Source organism: Diadema antillarum, unplaced genomic scaffold (genome assembly GCF_040938485.1).
Source record: "Diadema antillarum isolate AM-2024a unplaced genomic scaffold, OU_Dant_1.0 scf00000138, whole genome shotgun sequence".
Taxonomy (NCBI): Eukaryota; Metazoa; Echinodermata; class Echinoidea; order Diadematoida; family Diadematidae; genus Diadema; species Diadema antillarum.
Genome location: NW_027271027.1, coordinates 839,331 through 857,480, shown reverse-complemented (window position 1 = coordinate 857,480; position 18,150 = coordinate 839,331). Strand labels below are relative to the sequence as shown.

Genomic DNA, 18,150 nt, shown 5'->3' with positions numbered 1-18,150 from the left:
AGTCTTTGGTGCTCAAAATCATATCTGAACTCTGTAGAGGAAAAGGATTTCAATGAAATTAAATTTGACAACATGCTGTGTAGTCAGTACAAAATTCATAGCATCAGAGTCTGCTCCATGATGCTTGAGTAAGCCTGTAACAAATGTTTTGTTTCATTTTGTTTTATTTAATATTAATTTTCATCAAAGAGTGACAATATACAAACATAAACTGTTACTCTTGTGGTAACCAGTATCTATTCTCTGGGATTAGGCCTCTACATTGGCACAAATGGCAAGCACATATTATCTCACTCATAATTACACCTTACAAAATTCAACACACTTTCCTTGCTCTTCATTGACTTAACCATGGCAAAGTGAAAGATAGATTAGTTTTTCTTTTATAGAAAGCTATAGTATTACTATTAGCATACCCTGAGTATGTACTTTTGCACTACCTTCAAGCAACACTGCTAGAGGACGCATATACAATTGGTATTATGTTGTGATGTGTCAGTATGACTCATAGGTTAATAAAGGCAAACTTTGCAGCATCACTTATTTGAAGGCAAACATTTGATATTTAAGGATATTTAAAGGCAAACATTCACACGGATATTTAACAAGGACATTTAAAGGCAAACATTCACACTACACAGGATGAGACATGATCCCCAACGCACTGGTCATTTCCAGTGTCACTGCACATAAGCAGATGCCATGAGGTTCTGCCTGGGTGCCTTCCCCTTACGTGGCCCAGGGCCAGTGGGGCTCTGTCCCAAGTCCACCCCCTGGGTCCCCCTCTCTCCCCCTCCCTGTGGCCCCCTCTGAGACCCCACTCCCCTACCCACTGGCTCTGACCAATGGCGAAGGCGTTGAAGTATGGGAGACCGTCCTCCAATCAGGGGGCTGGGATGGCGGGATGGCGATGGCGTCTGAATTGTGGCAGAGTTGGAGCCGGGCCGTTTCATCAGGACTGGAGTGCGCCATCTATTGATATGACATTTGAATGATGAACATTTTGAAGCAAGCATTCTTCAGAGTATCTTTCTGAGGCAAAGGATATCTAAACAGCCTTATGTTGTGATTACTTTGTGACTATCAACTGTCAGTCATATTTTTGTTTTTCTTTGTGCTTCCACATAACCAGACAAATTTGTATCTTAAAGCTAACACAAAATTCGAACAGAAGGTAGGTAAGATATAATTTGTTTTCATTTTTAGATACCCCTAAATTTTCAGAGTTATTTGCCAAGATCATCTTAGCTGATACTGCATCACTCACAGGCCTTCTTCGGCAGGTCACCTCATGACTGGTGTGATTTTCAATACAGAAATACACTAGACTTAACTTTCATTTGGCATTAAGGTTTACAAAATTTGGCAGGGTAAGATGGTGGCAGGTTGTATGTACAAGTCATTATTGGTGTTAGTTTACTTTGAGCACATGTGTGTTTTCTTCTTCTGTTTTTTCATCACATACATGTAACTAGAGAAGCACTCTGAGAGCGCAGACCTCCGCCAAGCATGCAAATCATTTTACCTTTGTTACGTCATAAACCCTCAGCTGCACGGCGCGCCTCGCCCCAGAAGAAACTAGAGCACGCACTTTAGTGCGCGCTGGCAAACCTCAAATACGCGCAGCCTGAACTCCCAAGTTCATTGACCCTACCTGCCAAAATATCAAAAATCCTTCATAAATTCCCCCAAAATTCTCGGATCACTACCAAAAGTTAATCGTTTGTTACTCGTATCATTCTCAACCTTTCCTGCAAGTTTCATCCCAATCCGTTAACTACTTTTTGAGCTATTCTGCACACAGACAAACTAACTAACTAACTAACGAACAAACACACAAACCAACGGTAACGAAAACATAACCTCCTCCCTTGGCGGAGGTAATTATGGTTGCAAATCATTTTCTTTTCCTTTTTCCTTCATTATACAGGAATGCTGTCATGAAAGAGAAAGTCATTCATTCAGAGGAAGCTGTGTACTTCCATTACTCACCGCTGCCTCCTCTCTTCTGGAATGCCTTCCACTGCCTGCTTCCATCTCTTCAAGTAGGGAAAGTTGTCCAAGATGGTGACCCCTTCAATGGCCCTCAATACGTGAAGGTCCAGCTTACTAGGGGTTTCACTGAAGAAAAACACAGAAGCAAAGAACTAATCATGATTCTAGGTTAGATGACACAAAGAAATCAAAACATTCTCTTGTATTTTTCTTCATTCCTTTTTTTAACTTAACCCTAATCCCAACAGGTTTTTGGAGGGACTTGAGACCACCGGGGGGCCTTCAAATCTCGGTCGTGGATAGCGCAATCTTCGCGAAAATTTGCACTAAGGTAGAGGCCAATGTAATCTACAAGACTGTATAGTTAGATTTTTCAAATTTTGATTTATGTATTTTATATTAATTAATTAATTTATGCTAATTTATGCAAAAATATATATTTTTTTGCCTATAAATCAGAAAATAAAGTTCCATGACTTCTAATTTTTGATGAACATATTCTTTTCAATATCCTTGACAACAAAATTGAAGCAAAAAATTCGGCTTCATAATTATTTCTTATGTATTTTATTGTTTATTGAATTTCTTATGTATTTCTTTATTTTTTACTTTTTGTTTTTGTTGGGGTTTTTTCGTCAAAATTTGTCACGGAAACTTTTGAAAGCATAATCAGGCTAAAATAAATCATTATCAGCCATTGAAAGTAAAAACATTTATTTTAATATGAATTAATCCCAAAAACACAATTTACATTGGATTTGTACACAAAATCATGTTTTTGAGCAATTTTTGGGTTGACAAATTTTTTTCAAAGGGGCGTGGCTTCAAACCAGTTTGCCCGGGAGCGACAAATTTGGTCTCAAAAGTTAACCCTAGGGTTAACCCTATTTTAACTGGGCTATTTGAGATCAAGTTTTTACTGGGGGGGGGGGGGGGGGGGGGGGTCAATTTGACACCCCCCCCCTTCCCCTTCAGATCTCGGCCGCCGATCACGTGATCGCCGCAAAATTTTGCCTAAAGATAGAGCCGGATGTCAATTACAAGATTACTTGGTCATACAATAGAAAAATATTGACTTTCTATTTTTAATAAATTGATTATGCAAATTTATGCATGAAATCATATTTTCACCTATAACTCCATTAAAAAGACTGAAGGATTGCTAAATTTTTGTGTCAGAATTCCTCAAGACACATTAAACAATTTTGTTGTAAAAAAAAAAACACAATCAAAATCAATTTCTTTTGTTTTTAATTGTTTTGTTAATTTCTTATGTATCTCAATGTTTTTTCGACCTTTTGTTTTCTATTGTTTTTTTGCCAACATTTGTTGCAGGCACTTTTTCAAGCTTATCTACACTAGAATTGATTAATTTCAAGGTTTAAAAGTTGAAATAATCTAATTTATATTAAAACCCAAAAACACAAGTTGCATTGCATTTGCACACGATTTCATGAATTTGAGCTGTTTTCGGGTTGACATGCATATGCAAAACATTACGTAACTTCAGAACGGTGTACCCGTACGTCGCAAATTTGGTCTCAAAATATGCGGGAGACTTCAATGAAAAAAGTCATGAAACCACTTGGAAAAATCTTGGAGCGTTGCGGAATCGTGGCGTGAAACGTCGAGGGGGGGGGGGTAAATTTGACCCCCCCCCCCAAGTTAAAAATAGGGTTGAGATACTCCATGACCCTTTCAACAGATTATTGTAGTGGAAACAGTAATGATCTTCATTCCTTTACCTACCATAGCTAGATTATACTTCCTATGCAAAATAGTCAACAACATATCTTTGTACACAATGAGACATGTTTGCATGCAAACCATGAAGAATTAGACATTATTTTTATCATGCTTTAAACACGCACCCATTAATGAAGACAGGAGAAGACTCCTTTCCAGTTGGCGATGGGGTCGCTGCAATCCTTTGACCGACAGGAGTGTGGAAGAAAGCATCACCTCTTGTAGTGTCTTCAGGAGTCTTCGGTTGGGGTACTCTGGTGTCTTCTTCAGAAACACTCGTAACTTTCTGGTTCAACATATTCTTGTCGGCCGACACAATGTTCGTCCTCGCTGAATCTGAAGCAGAGTTTGTAATGACTGGATCTGTGATGACATGCTGAGTCTCACCGGCTGTTGGCTGGTCAGTTTTGGTCAACTCTTCTTGTGGCGCTGATGACCCTACTTCCTCACACTGATAACATCCTGTATTCACACGATGCTGCTCAGCATCCCCAAGTGATGATGAGACAGTAGAAGGTGAATCATCCTGTCTCAGATTTGTAGAGAGGTTATCTGCAACATGGCATGTTGGTGCTTGTTCTGATTCCTTAGAATTTTCACTTGAGGCAAGGTCATCCTCAGCCTCGACTGACGTTCCATGCCTGTTGCTCAAGGCATCCGCTGACCTAGTCTTTGGCCTTGTAGCATCTGATCCCGCATCACCACCCTGCCCACCTCTCTCCTCCTCAGCAGCAGCTTCCTGTGAGATGCTACCTCCTGTCTGAGCAGTGGCAGCTTCTGAAGCATCCCTTGAGGACCTGCTGGTATCGTCATTGCTCTCTGGAGAGCCATATCCTCTCAATGTGCTGTATAGTCTTGACATCATACTTGTTACTAATTGCACTGGGCTAAAGAGACTGCTTCCACCGGTGGAATTCCTTTTCCCGCTATCTCTCTCAGGGGTTACTGCACTACTGTCTGTTGAGACTGGAGGAGAGTTTAGTGCTTGGTCATTCACTTTGTCCTCACCTGATGGAGTTACTCTGCTCTCTTCCTCAGATTGACGAGTTCTTGTTTCACGGGATGATGCTGGAGGAATTTCTCTACTCTGGACAGTATTTGTCTCACCTTGGTCACTGTTTCCCTTCAAACTGGACTGCGTTGGATTATTGACTACACAGACCTCATCTCTCTCTCTTGCAGTACAGGCATCACCTCCTAATCCTGGGTCTTTATCATCTTTTCCCTCACCTTGACCATAGTGTCTTCCAACAACCTTTGCATCTCCACCCTCAGGTTTGCTGCTTGATCTCTCCATTACTTGGCCTGAGCCTCCCTCATGCTTTGGAGGGCTAGAGGTGCTGAACTCACTGGCCAAATTTTTCATGATGCTGGCTGGCAATGGTGGACTCTCTTTAGTGACACTGCTCTTGATCTCATCAGGGGAACTTTCTGCAATGAATGATTGAATGAATGGAAAAGGCAAAATGGGTAAATTATAACTACAATTTGCAGGAAAAATAAGTGTTGCAGACGGAACATGGTGACCTTACATTACACTCACAGGCTTACACTGGACCCCAGATGGCAAAATAAAGGGGGGGGGAGGCAAAAAAACACCTGGAGGTGAACAACCGAGACAGAATTGAGGAGTCTGGAGCTCACATGGGAAAGCATGAAGCAGCTGGCTCAGAACAGATCGAAGCGGAAAGTCTTTGTTGCTGCCCTACATACCAGGAAGCACAGCGGGCAGTAAAAGTAAGCAAGAAAGAGTCTTTACAAGTGTTGTTGTACCAGTATCTGTTTCACTTTCATATATCACCATCGTCAGCACCAGACACGCTATTCTGCCTCATCGTTTTTAACCACTTTTCTCCCTATCAGGACCTGTCTCTTATGAAATCTTTATAGCAAGTGCATTAGGCCACTTTTCGACAGTGTCCATCCAATATCTTTGCTTGCCACTGAATGGCATCCGCTGGCTTTACATTGGAGAATGAAATGTTTGATGTTTCATTCATCATCTATGAGTAGAGCTCGCTTTGGTGGGCATGGGAAAGACAATACATAATAAAACTGTGAAAACTTGCACACTAATCAGACCACAGCCAGAGGTATATGATATATGTTTTTTCAAGTTCAAAGATAAGAATTATTAGGTCTTTTCTCACACTAAGGTGGCACCTGGTATCAAGTTTTGTCATACAATATTGATTTAACTGAGAGGCTCATCCTTCATCAGGTCATCTTAAAAATTTCTCATGCAGATACTCTCCTTTGATTATACCTGACACATCACAACTTGTTTACCATTTTCAGCGAGAAGTGTTTTTTGCCTTAACATCGACTTCACTTGTACTATGTAAACAGATTAGGTTCACACCCTTGACATTTGCTTATGACCAAAGCTAGTTAACCAAGTTGCTGCAATACTCTTGGTAGTCTGTAGTGTACATGATCTTAAATAACTTTTACAAATACTGATTCATACTTTGTGTGTCCTTATATAGTCAAACATCTACTCCCAAAAGTTGTCAAAAATATTTCTTGCAGTAACAAAAGCCATTTTTTTTCCACAAAGGGAGACAGTAGTTCTCCCTACCAAGACATCAAGATCTCATTGATGTACAAAGTCCAGGGAGGTGTTTCATAAAGCTGTTCTTAAAGTTACAAATGACTTAAGAACAACTGGTGATCAGTTCTTGTGCCGAATTATTAAAATTCTGATAAGTATAGCACATCAGAACTGATTACCAGTCGTTCTTAAGTTGTTCGTAACTTTAAGAACAGCTTAATGACCCCCCCCCCCCCCCAGGTAGTAAATCAGTGCATGGATTTACAAAAAGATATTAAGTGTCAGTACCAATCATGTTCTTGTATTTGTCTTTGAGATGTTGTTCAAGCATCTCTAGGCCTTCAGCTGAAGCCAAGTCCACAAAGTCATCGAGAAAGAGCCAGTACTCCAGCCAAGGAACCTTGCGGGTGTGGGCCAGATCTCTGGAAGTATGGAAGACACTTTCATTGACAGTTAGTGTGTCTCAGCAAACTCAAAAACTTGTGACACAAGCAACACCTTAATGTTTCTTTTGCTCTTATGCTCCATTATTGAGCTCTCTCCACATAAACATTTAGTCCTTACTCATGTTCTATGCTTTCCTGAAAGCTAATGAAGCATAAATGAAACCAGAAAGAAAAGGACAAGAGGTGAGGTATTACGTATTTGTTTCCAATTGCATCATCATATCACTGCCAGGGTGCTCAGCATGGTTGGTAGTGCTGCTGCCCAATAGGCAGAAGGTAATGGGTTCATACTCTATATTGAGTCCTTCTACTTCACTTGCTCTATTACCACACAGACCAAACACATAATTTCACTTTACAGGGAGATACAGCATACGAAACACCTAAGACTGCACATTCTCTCTCTCAAAATGAAAAAAAAAAAGAATCTCTTTTCATGTAATTCACATTATTTGACAATTTGTTAAAGGTTATATCTGTGATGGCCAGTGAGGAAAGCAAAGAAACAAGTTCAAAGAAGGGCCTTACAAATCAAATCTTCATTACACACTCTCCCATCATTTCATATTAGTTGATTACACATCTTTATAATGCCCATTAGGTCTGAAGAGACAATGCCAAAGTGGCAAGCAAAGGTTTTAATAGTGACGATGAGTTTGTGGTGAACACTAGTGTCTCACCTTCCCAGCCTCTCTATCCCCTTCTCACTGTCTCCTCTCCGGACAGCTGCTGCTCTCTTCTTACTGGATGAAGGTGGTGTCTTCCAGTCTCTGTGAAAGTCTGCAGCCTGTCACCATGGATACCATATCAAAATTATCATCATCATGATCAAAGTCATCACAAAACATCGATATCGTCACCAGCATTGCCATCAACATTATTATCCTCACCATCATTGTAATCAACATTATCACCATCACCATCAACATGATTATATCGAATGATCATCAAATCATCACTATGATTACGCTGATGCTGCTGTCAGTGAAGATGATAGCAATTGTCATTGCCATCATCACAACATAAGTTACTATTCTCAATTTCAATCATAATCATCATCATCATCATCATCACTAAGAAAGACATATATCACTGCCATTACTTTCACTATTGCTAATTACTATTGTTTTTAATCATCATCATCTTACACTGTGCACTCTTAATTCTTCTATGTACATATTAATAAGCCAGTTCGTAATTAGCTCGTGTGCACGTTGGTACAAATTACCTTTCTATTTTTTTAGTTGGTTAGGCACTTCACTCATATTCAAAGCAACATAATGCGTACCTGCAAGTTTGCCTGACATAACAATTTATGGAATTTGTGTTTAAAAAAAATATGATCTTGCATAGCGAGACCAGGTGACCAGAATGGTCCGTCAAACAACCCTCAGGGGAAGCATCCATTTCTTTGTTTTGTATTGAATGCATTAAAACGTGCTTATATTCGTATTGCCAAATACCAGATTTGCAGTCAGGTGGATGTAATGGCAAGTATCATGTACAAGGAATGCATGACTACTCATTATATGACAGAATGGCTCATCTCAGCGAATTTAAAAACCATCGTGCATTTTGGTATCAATGAACTTTTTCTGCTCATGCGCAAAGTATAACTACGAACTGGCTTATTGCTATCCTGTATCTGATATCAAAGCAAAATCCTGCAGCATTTCATGCCAGATGCCATTAAGTGTGCCCAGGGAATGAATAATATTGACTGTGGCGTGTATATTAAGTTGTAATAAACACATAATTTCCTTGGGAAAAGAGCACTTCATGTACACTGCAGTGCCTTCAATCCCAGATTTGCATGCTTACTTCAGATGGTGACATGGGTCCTGCTAGCGCCCTCAGAGACAGACTGGCCTCAATGGGGCTACCTTTGACCTGCTGTGACAGGAGAGCTGATTGGCTTTCTAGCACGTCAGGTGACCAAGGCTCACCGACCAAGGCAGGTAAGGAGTCATCCTCGGCTCGCCACACAGGAACATAAAAGTGATCTGGACATTTAGAAGGGGGGGGGGGGGGGAGGGGTGGAAGATATCTTAAGCTTTGATCAACTTGAGCAAAGACCAAATGCTGACCTCTACTAACAAACATAGAAAAGCCTATCATTGACAATCATGAATTGTTGGCTATCTCTTGACAATGGTTTAAGACCACCAAAAAAAAAAAAAATGCCACTCAGTCAAGACACTAAAGTGCAGCTGTGAAAATTTCAAGCTGATCAGAACCATTTGCAAATTGGTTGGTTGCTGTGTGCAGAAACTACTGTAAAAGTTGTCCCAGATAGTAGAAAAGACTGCCGTTAGTCTTCATTCATGTCTGACCAGGCCTTTAGAAACTCGAAATTGCCACAATGTTAAAATATCAATATACATACAGACACATTAAATATCTGCTTTCATGAAAACATTAATAAAGTAGAGACGTCATTTTTATGATCTTTTGTCAAGTTCACAACAATGACATTGACTCTCACAGTATCTTGCCATAAACATGGAATGTAGCTTTAACAGGATAGAGTTAACACACAGGAAGAGTCCAAAGGACAGAAATAGCAAGTTCCCATAACAGGAAGAAAGATGTGCTGCACAACACAAGATTTTGTGCATAACAGGAATATCACTCTTTACTCCTATATTCAATGCAATTACAATCATCATCACTATTAACATCATTACCTGTAAATGTACATTTATATTTCCCTTTAAATACTTACCATCCAAGAGTTCAGTGATTTTTGACTTCACATTTTCTCTATCAGCTCCTTTGTACCTGGTGCATACAATCTGTGTATTTCATGATACAACAAAGAACATGTGTACGTGCATACAATTCCAAAGAATATATCTCACATCATCTTACATGATGTAATGACACAACCATCTGCATTATTTTGCTGACCACAAATCAAGTACAACTGCATAAAACTGAATTGCACATTCCAAGCACTACACAACATTGCATAACTACACACCCATGTCTACTACCTTTGGATGAACATAATCATATGTTTTCCCACAGGCAGCACACTGTGGGATGTTCTTTCATTTGGAGAGTGCTTGAACACATGGAAAATCATACCATATGATAGAAAAATAAAAGTTTTTATCTTCATCTTGGGACCTATAACTCCCATAAGTAGCATCTCAAACCCTTCATATTGTCGGCTGAGAATGAGAAGGGCATTAAGATGCCTCAAACACTATGGCTTTAGTGGCAACTTAACACCCTTTAATAACATTCTCACCCAACTAATAATTTTTCAAGTACCAGAAAACCAGAAATGTTCGTATGCATTCTAATATTGCACTTTTCGCAAATTTTGCAAGAGCCAAGATTTGAGGAATTACAGTGCATGCGAAAGTTCTTGTCTACACTACATGCACTGAATGCCAGTGGCTGCGGAAATTTCATGCCGTGAAAATATACTGCTTTAAAGTCATTCTTCTCGTAACAGTTGACATACGATTACATAGTATATCACAGTACATCATTAGACTTATGGAGTAAAACTTTCTTTCTATCACGAGAAAAGCAAACTTTTCAGACCTTATCTCAGATTTGGGATCACAGTGCGCAAAAAAAAAAAGAAAAAGAAAAAAAGAGGTATAATTCAGCAAGTACTTGCATGAGCAACCATTTCATTACCTCGCATGCTGTCTGACCATACTTGTTGGCCACTCTCTTGTTGCATGTAGGGTGTTCGAGGAGCAGCTGTACACATTCCACGTAGCCAAACTTACTGGCAAAGTGGAGTGGTGTCTCTCCATTCTATGAGGAAAAATTGACAGCAAATGCATATCATGCCTCTTACTGTTATTACTTTACAAAAAAACCAAAGACCAGGGTCATGATAAAACACAAAGCTTTCCAAATCAAGAAACTAGCAATAATTGTGATTACCACAGTGAAATGGCATAGCAGCAGACTGCACAACTTAATTTGTATTGACATGGCCATTCTTCCAAGTTAATGCCATACATAGTGTTGTAAATTGGGGAGAAAAGATCATGAGAAATCAGTGCTACAAATTTGAGGGATTGCTAATATGCACACAAATCTGACCAAATGCAGACTCTACAGAAATCCTTTCTTCTGATTGGCTGCAGCCCTGAAGTTCAAATGGGGTCATTTCTTCTTCTGTGATACCTACATTCACATCCATTTAGGCTAATGGCATCAGCTATCATGATGCAAAAATGACTGCACTGGAATCAAGCTAATAATTTTGATTTTACATCATATTACTCTAGACAAATACATATATACATGCATACAAACATACATACATACATACAAACATACATACATACATACATACATACATACATATAGCATACATACCAAAATGAATAAGGTGATGGTGTGTAAACAATGTCTATTACCGGTAGTACAACACCATCAAACATAAAATACATGTTACCATTCTGTCCCAACACAAATACTTACCCCTTTCTCAGGGGAGTTTAGGTACAGGTGTGTGACAAAGTTCCACCTGTCAGTGATGGCTTCTTGTGTGTCATTTGGGTAGAGCAAAGCGGCAAGTTCAGGATTGGCCAAGGTGTCCAGAATGAGACTCAGCATTTCCGGAAGATTCTTGATGGTTGCAACATGCAAGGCATTATACTTGCAACCATCCTGTGCAAGACAACAGAAGTGTTCATTAGGTATCAAATATTTTGTTTTTGTTTTTGTTTTCCTTCAAATTTTCTCTTTTTTTTTTAAACAATCAGCAAACAAACCAAACAAATTGAAATAATTATCTACAATTGTACATAATTATACTGAGCACCAATAAAACTAACACATTAACATCACAAAATTTAAATCCATAGTGGTAACATAGCAGTCTGGAATAGAATCATACATATCAATTCTTTTAGTTGTATTCACTTGGTCTTCTTCGTAAGTCTTTGGTAAGGGATGGAAAATGTCACATGCCACTTAGTGGAACTTACATGGAGGAATGTGGGTGTGTCCACAGAGGTGACTAAGAACCGTGGATTGGACCAAACAAGTTCTTTGAACTTCTCTGCATTCTGTTTCTCAATGACGAACCTCAGGCCATTCAACTGCTGTGGTTTTGGGGTACGGTAGCTATTTGCCCTTTCACTGGCTGCTTTGGTCTAACATGACACCAGAATAGAAATAAAAACAAAGCAAAACATAATAATTATAGCACAAAGCCTCAACTTGCCACTTACTTTGATGCACTGCACAGGTATTAATCATTTTATCAATCAGTTAATCATTTTATAAATCTGGTATTGAGAAAAAAAAGGTTTTTCCTTAGTAATGATGATACTCTTTTTTGTTTGCAATTTTTATTGGTTTTTCATAAACTGCAACAGTACATAAAATATGCACAAATGAAGCAAAATAATGTCATAAAAACAATGACAATATAATTAATGATAACAAATAGTTTCATATATAAAACCTTTCAAGCCCACTATAATGCTCAAAGCATTTAACAAAATAAAACATAAAATGCTTGACCAACATATCGTGGTGCAAAAATACACAGTAATCCCAAATGTAAAGTGTGACTCAGATGTTTCATCATTCACATTGATCCTGAATAAATTGGTTAATTGTTCTTTTAACCTGGTTGCAAAAAAAAAATACTGAACAATACATCACTTTTTTTTTTGGACATTACAATCGTATAACACCAGGACAAATGTAAATCCTGCCGTTGTAAACAGAACAATAGAAAAGATATTTACCTCCTTGCTAGGCTGATTATTTTGCTTCTTTGGGGTGGTCAGATTCGTCTGAAGTTTGGCAAAGTTCTGTGCTGCTTCCAGGCTTTTGAAGGGCTTGAATCTTACCTCAGCATTCTCTTTCATCAGTTTCCGAACCTCTTTTTCGTTCTGGATAATTCTGGTTGTTGCTAAGGATGAAAAAAAAAAATGGCACTTAATCCACAAAATCTAGCAAGGCATTTGTGAGGGTAAACTCTAAACATGTCTAGAGGTACATTGTACGTGCTAAGAATCAAACATAAAAGCAAATGTTAATCTCCACAGTTTTCAACATTTTTTAATGAAGTACGGTACCCGGAAAAAAACAAACAAACAAGCCTGTATGCACTTCATAGCATTTACTAGAAAATAATGGCACATTTAGATAAACATTCTATACATTTCAACAATTAAGTAGACCTCTCAAAGTTCCTATTCAGATATCTTGGAAATGAAAGGTACTTTGGTATGGCTTATTTATGTCTGTGCAAGTTTCATAATTAATGAAATGGGTGACCTGATATTTATTCTTGTGCAAATTCTGAACACTTAATTTGAAATCTTGACTAAGGTGACATTCATCTGATTTTTACAAAATAAGGAACTTTTATCCTTATGACTAATGAAGGCCGAGATTCTAAAGTGTCAAGACATCGACTTAGCTGGACTTCAATCCAATAAACATAACAGAGCAAGTCAAAACCAATCATGAGAGAGGAGAGTAAGCTAATTGTTCTCAGATAATAATTGCAATCTATCTTCTGTCTGTAATGAATCAGGACCATTATGTCTTGATCTTGGCAAATTTGTTCACCTACACGTATTTAAAAGATTGACTGAGAAGAAGTTGAAATCGTATACACATACAGTATGTCTCTTTGTACAATTTGAGCATATGTATATGTTTGTATTGGATGATTCTGATATTAAAAAAATATATATATATCGTTGGTGGGGTGACAAAACCTCGTATCTCAAAATGTCAAATGTTCAGGAGAGCTAAAAAACATGGCTGCCATAACATGTAAGTCAATGGAAACAGCCAACTTTTATTTATCATTTGTGACTTTATTTTTGTAGATGGGCATATAAGGATTGGGAATTACATAGTAATGATTCCTAGCTTCAATATAATGAAGAAAACTCATTTTCATCAAATATTGAGATAAGAGATTTTGTCACTCCACCAACGATATATATTATATATCAACCCTTAATACCTCCCAGCCCTGTGTGAAAGAAAACCCTATTGCTACCATTATCTGTGCTTTAAATGCTTGGGATTACCTGACCGCTCAGCACCACCATCTTCCTGTCCTTCTTCTCCGGGAATGCAAACCACATAGTAGGTACCCCCGGGAACCGACGACGTGGCTGGCGCACTTCTACTTTGCACCTGCTCCTGTTTGCATGGCTGCACACTCAGGCTACCCTCCCCAGTACTCCGCCCTCCAGCATTCTTCCCGGAATCATCTCTTGCCTCCGTATTTTCTCGGTCAGCATCAGCATCTTCCTTGCTGTCTACACCACCCTCACATCCTCCCCTCTCTTTCAGGATATGCCCTGCGAGTCTCTTCTCGAAAAATTTTCTGGTCGATTTCGAGATGCCCCCGAAAGAGAGACCAGCCGACTTGAGCTCCTTGCATAGGTCGGAATCTGAGAGTGAAGACAATTCTCTTTGAATTGCCTCCATGACTGAAGGACTAGATCTTGTCTTCTCAAAGCTGTTTTCCAGACGATTTCTACAGGATAGACAAACATTGGGAAAATTCACACTTTTAATGAATAATCATAAACCACAGATATTTGAAGCAATGGGAAATCAAGGTATCCAAAACTTTCACATGGGTCATCCAAATAATGCTCACCAAAATACACATGTGAATGATTTCAGATGTCCTGTTTTTTACGTAAATAATCATCACTTTCAATGATATGTATTTGTTTGTCTTCTACAGAGCAGGTCTATGTTTTAATCAAAGTAGTATTGTGATGCATTTTCAATAAATCCCACAATCTGAGTCACAAATGCAGGATGGATGTTTATCCTTCAGTAATCACAAACTGTTTGTAAAGTTTTGATATATTTCTGTGATAAATGGTTACATATGATTATATTACTGTAATTTGCATTATAATATAAATGAATAGTACTGTGTTATGGTACTACTCTTAGTGTAATAATTACCAATAGGCATACAATTCTAAATCTCATTCAGAAGTTTGTCTGTTTTAGGTTTAAATTCAGTTTTGAATCTTGCTATGAAACCTCCCTCTCTCTCTCTCTCTTCCCCAATTACACACTAGGTCTTACAACTTACACAGGCATTATGTGCATTACATACAATGAGCAAAATGAGGTAGGCATCTGATTTCAGTACTGGATTTAGTTTTGATTTCATTTGGGTTTTTTTGTATGTTTTCAGAAGTGCATGTATAATCAAGCATTGTAAGATTTACACTGGAATGTACATGTGTGGTGGTACATGGCATAGTCATTATTTTTAAAGGTTGATTTCATTGTGCAATATTTAAGATTTATATTTCCCCCTTTTTTTTAACCCTAGATCTTTTATTTTTTGTAGAACAATATTCTCATACTGATGTAAATGTCTGCAAGTCAGCCTGCGGGCTACAATGGATGTTACCCAATAAAAAAACCTTTCATTTTTGATATTCATTCACATAATGGAGTTTTTCTATGCACATTACATTTTCATTTTGCAGCCCATGCAAATTACCTCCATCTCTCTCCCTCCCCGGCCCTTGGTGGCAAACAAGCTAGATATACTGTAAACAAACCCCCGCACCACAGCATATAAAGAACAACGTTTTGTCCATTGGTAACAACACCAGCGACCCCAACTCCAAGGCATAGGAACATGTTGGGGTGATATGCGCACATCAACAATCGTTCGAACAGTGATCTTGGTGTCCTAGTGTAATGCAGACCCCGGAGTCCTAGGGTGACGCGAACCCGGTGTCCTAGGACCCCAGATACACTGACCCCAACTCCTTGAATAATTACAGGGTTTTTGTTTCAGGCACATAATACATATAGATCTGTTGACTAAAGGGACAATCAAATCTATAGAGGGTTAACCAATAAGAGGTCTGTGTTGTGCTGGGCTGAGACCTTTACTGGCCAAGATTGACTGCATCTATTTTAGAAAATAATGCTAGTCAGCTGGCGGTACCGGATATACGGAAGAAAGTCTAGCGCCCTCTGGTGATGAGCATAATACAGTCTCTACTACGTATAATAATCTTGAAGACCCCCTCAGCAACTCATTGCACAGCAACATCGTGAGCGTGTCAGACTTTGATACGTAAGATAGCAGGTTCGAACCTTTCATTTTCCGCAGTTTACTTGTGTTAACCTAAATTGAAATTGTTTCTCTCTCTCTCTCTGCAGACAAGATGAGAACATCAAGTATGCAGTCAAGGAGAGCATGCAAGGGGAGAGAGATGGGGAAAGAGTAAAGAAGAAGAGTGAGAGAGATTAGAAGAAGAAGCGAGATATTTGCTCTTTTTATTTCTTAAATTTTTTAATTTTCTTTTAGTACAACCCTTCCCCCCCCCAAAAAAAAAAAAAAAATACCATGCTCCATTTTCTATTCAACCCCCATCAAAACATTGCCCTCTTTTAGAATGTTAAACTAGAGCTGGGGGGACATATATATGGGACTCTTTCCGGGACTGCTTGTCTGACGCCAAGCACGGCATCTGCTTAGGCTGAGCTAACGTTTACGGTTAGTGTATAGTTGGACCTACTACTCATCGAGCACTTTTTGAGTAAATACCTTGTATCTTAGAAAATATCCCTCAGTTTCACCTTAATTTCATTCCACTTGAGGCAGAAAATACTGCAGATTCATATCCTGGGCTCAGATTGTTGACTCGTAATGCAGGCCGTATGCACCGAATTATCGGCGACAAACACAAGTGACATTTTGTTACTGTACACTGGCGCAAGCTCATCATTTTAATCAACCGCCCGTTTTCCCATTGAAAAGCAGGTAAATCCAGCGAATGGGCTCATACGTTTTAACAATAATTATGTGTATAACTATTACCATTACTAATGAGGATCTTCTTCCATTTATTTTTCCTCCTGTTTCCTGAGGTTATTTACCTGTAAAATTTATCCCCCTAATTTCTCTTGATTTGTATTCATGTTCGAATGTTCTAGTGTATTGCACCCCGTCCAACGCGTACTTTTGATTTATAAGTGAGAAAGACATTGCGCAAGGGTGGTCAATCTAAAAATAGGTGGTCAATGAGTAGTAGACTTGGTAATACTATACCTAACCCCAGGGCGCTCCTTGTACGCAGTTACTGTAAAACATGATATATTCGCGGCATGAATTTTTCGCGAATTGGAGCCGACAGCCTTTTTTTTGCGGCATGAAATTTTCGCGAACTGCCACTGTGACTGGCATTCAATGCATATAGTGTAGACAAGAACTTTCGCATGCATTTTGGTTTCGCGAATCTTGGCGCTCGCGAAATTCACGAAATTAAAATGCACAAGAACATTCCTCGTTTTACAGTATACTGTGGGAGTGCCCCCAGTTGAAAGAGTGCTGTCACTGAACGTTGGAAGACAATCCCTAATTTTCGTGGCTCTATAAGTTACGTATTTCACCAGCAAAAGGCTTACTTTCGTACTCTACTTACGTCTCTTATCTAATTCATACTTGCTGTTCACTTGCACACTTTGAAACTGATCCTACGGTCTTGAAGACGTTTTTCTACAACTGTACGAGTCCATCTCCATTCTCCCAATTCATCCCTTTGTTTTTCGAAATAACCTTTGCGAAGGCATATAGCGCATTGGCGACATGAATATGCATGAAAAGCGCAATGTTTTTTGCCTTTGGACAAGGCCCTTTCGCTCTCACGCTGTCGCATCCGGCTGGGATATTGCTTCTTCATTCACCAAGAAAGCAACGCAATACAGCCAAAAGGCCTTTTGAAAAGGCTAAATTGCACTCCACAGTCTCTGGTTAGCTCATGCACACAGGTTTCAAATCTGTCGAACGGAGCAGTTGTCATTCTCACAGATTCCTCTTGACATGACAGGATCATTTAAAGTCTCCAATATTTACAGAAAGGGACTACTGCAGGAGCAAAATGTATCCAGGCAAATGTTATCAACAATTGGACCAAATTTGTAAGTAATTTATTCAAATTGAAGAAATTTTAATTATGGTACTTAAGTCGGAATTTACCAACGAATCTACCCTCTACCGTGACTAAATATCCTTCTCTACACAGTCCGAACGCAAAGCCTTAGGGCTGTGTTTCGCAGTTTTTATACCCAGCTCAAGAACACTGCTCAACACTCACACATCACAGCTGAAAATGCCTTTCACAGACACAGGCTTCACACTCACAGCATGGCCGTGGTCATGGAGCATCAATTAAACTTTATAGCTGTGTTCTAGATTTAGATCTGTAGCAGCACGTACCCCGTTAGTCTGACTATAAGTCACCGGCCGAGAGAGGGAGCTATTTCAATCGGTATTATATAATCATGTTACTCTCTCCGGACGCTCCCCGATGGCAAAAGAAGAATCAAAAGAGCTAATTTTTGCTGACCAGTCCTTTGACCACGGTTATGTAAAAAGGTACACGTAGGCTTATCCCA

The 18,150-nt window shown here is 39.0% G+C and overlaps 1 protein-coding gene across 1 annotated transcript; it reads right to left on the bottom strand.

Annotated features, from left to right (window-relative positions):
- Positions 1-680: 680 nt before the first annotated feature.
- Positions 681-14,826, bottom strand: LOC139721094 (uncharacterized). The gene is made up of 13 exons (XM_071632424.1): positions 14,819-14,826; positions 13,785-14,239; positions 12,480-12,646; positions 11,709-11,876; positions 11,200-11,388; positions 10,399-10,521; positions 9,467-9,536; positions 8,563-8,744; positions 7,422-7,528; positions 6,584-6,717; positions 3,867-5,172; positions 1,993-2,121; positions 681-972 (listed from the first exon to the last, which is right to left on the bottom strand). Exons 1-13 carry the CDS (start codon positions 14,824-14,826, stop codon positions 681-683), a joined length of 3,330 nt encoding a protein of 1,109 aa, XP_071488525.1.
- Positions 14,827-18,150: the final 3,324 nt, after the last annotated feature.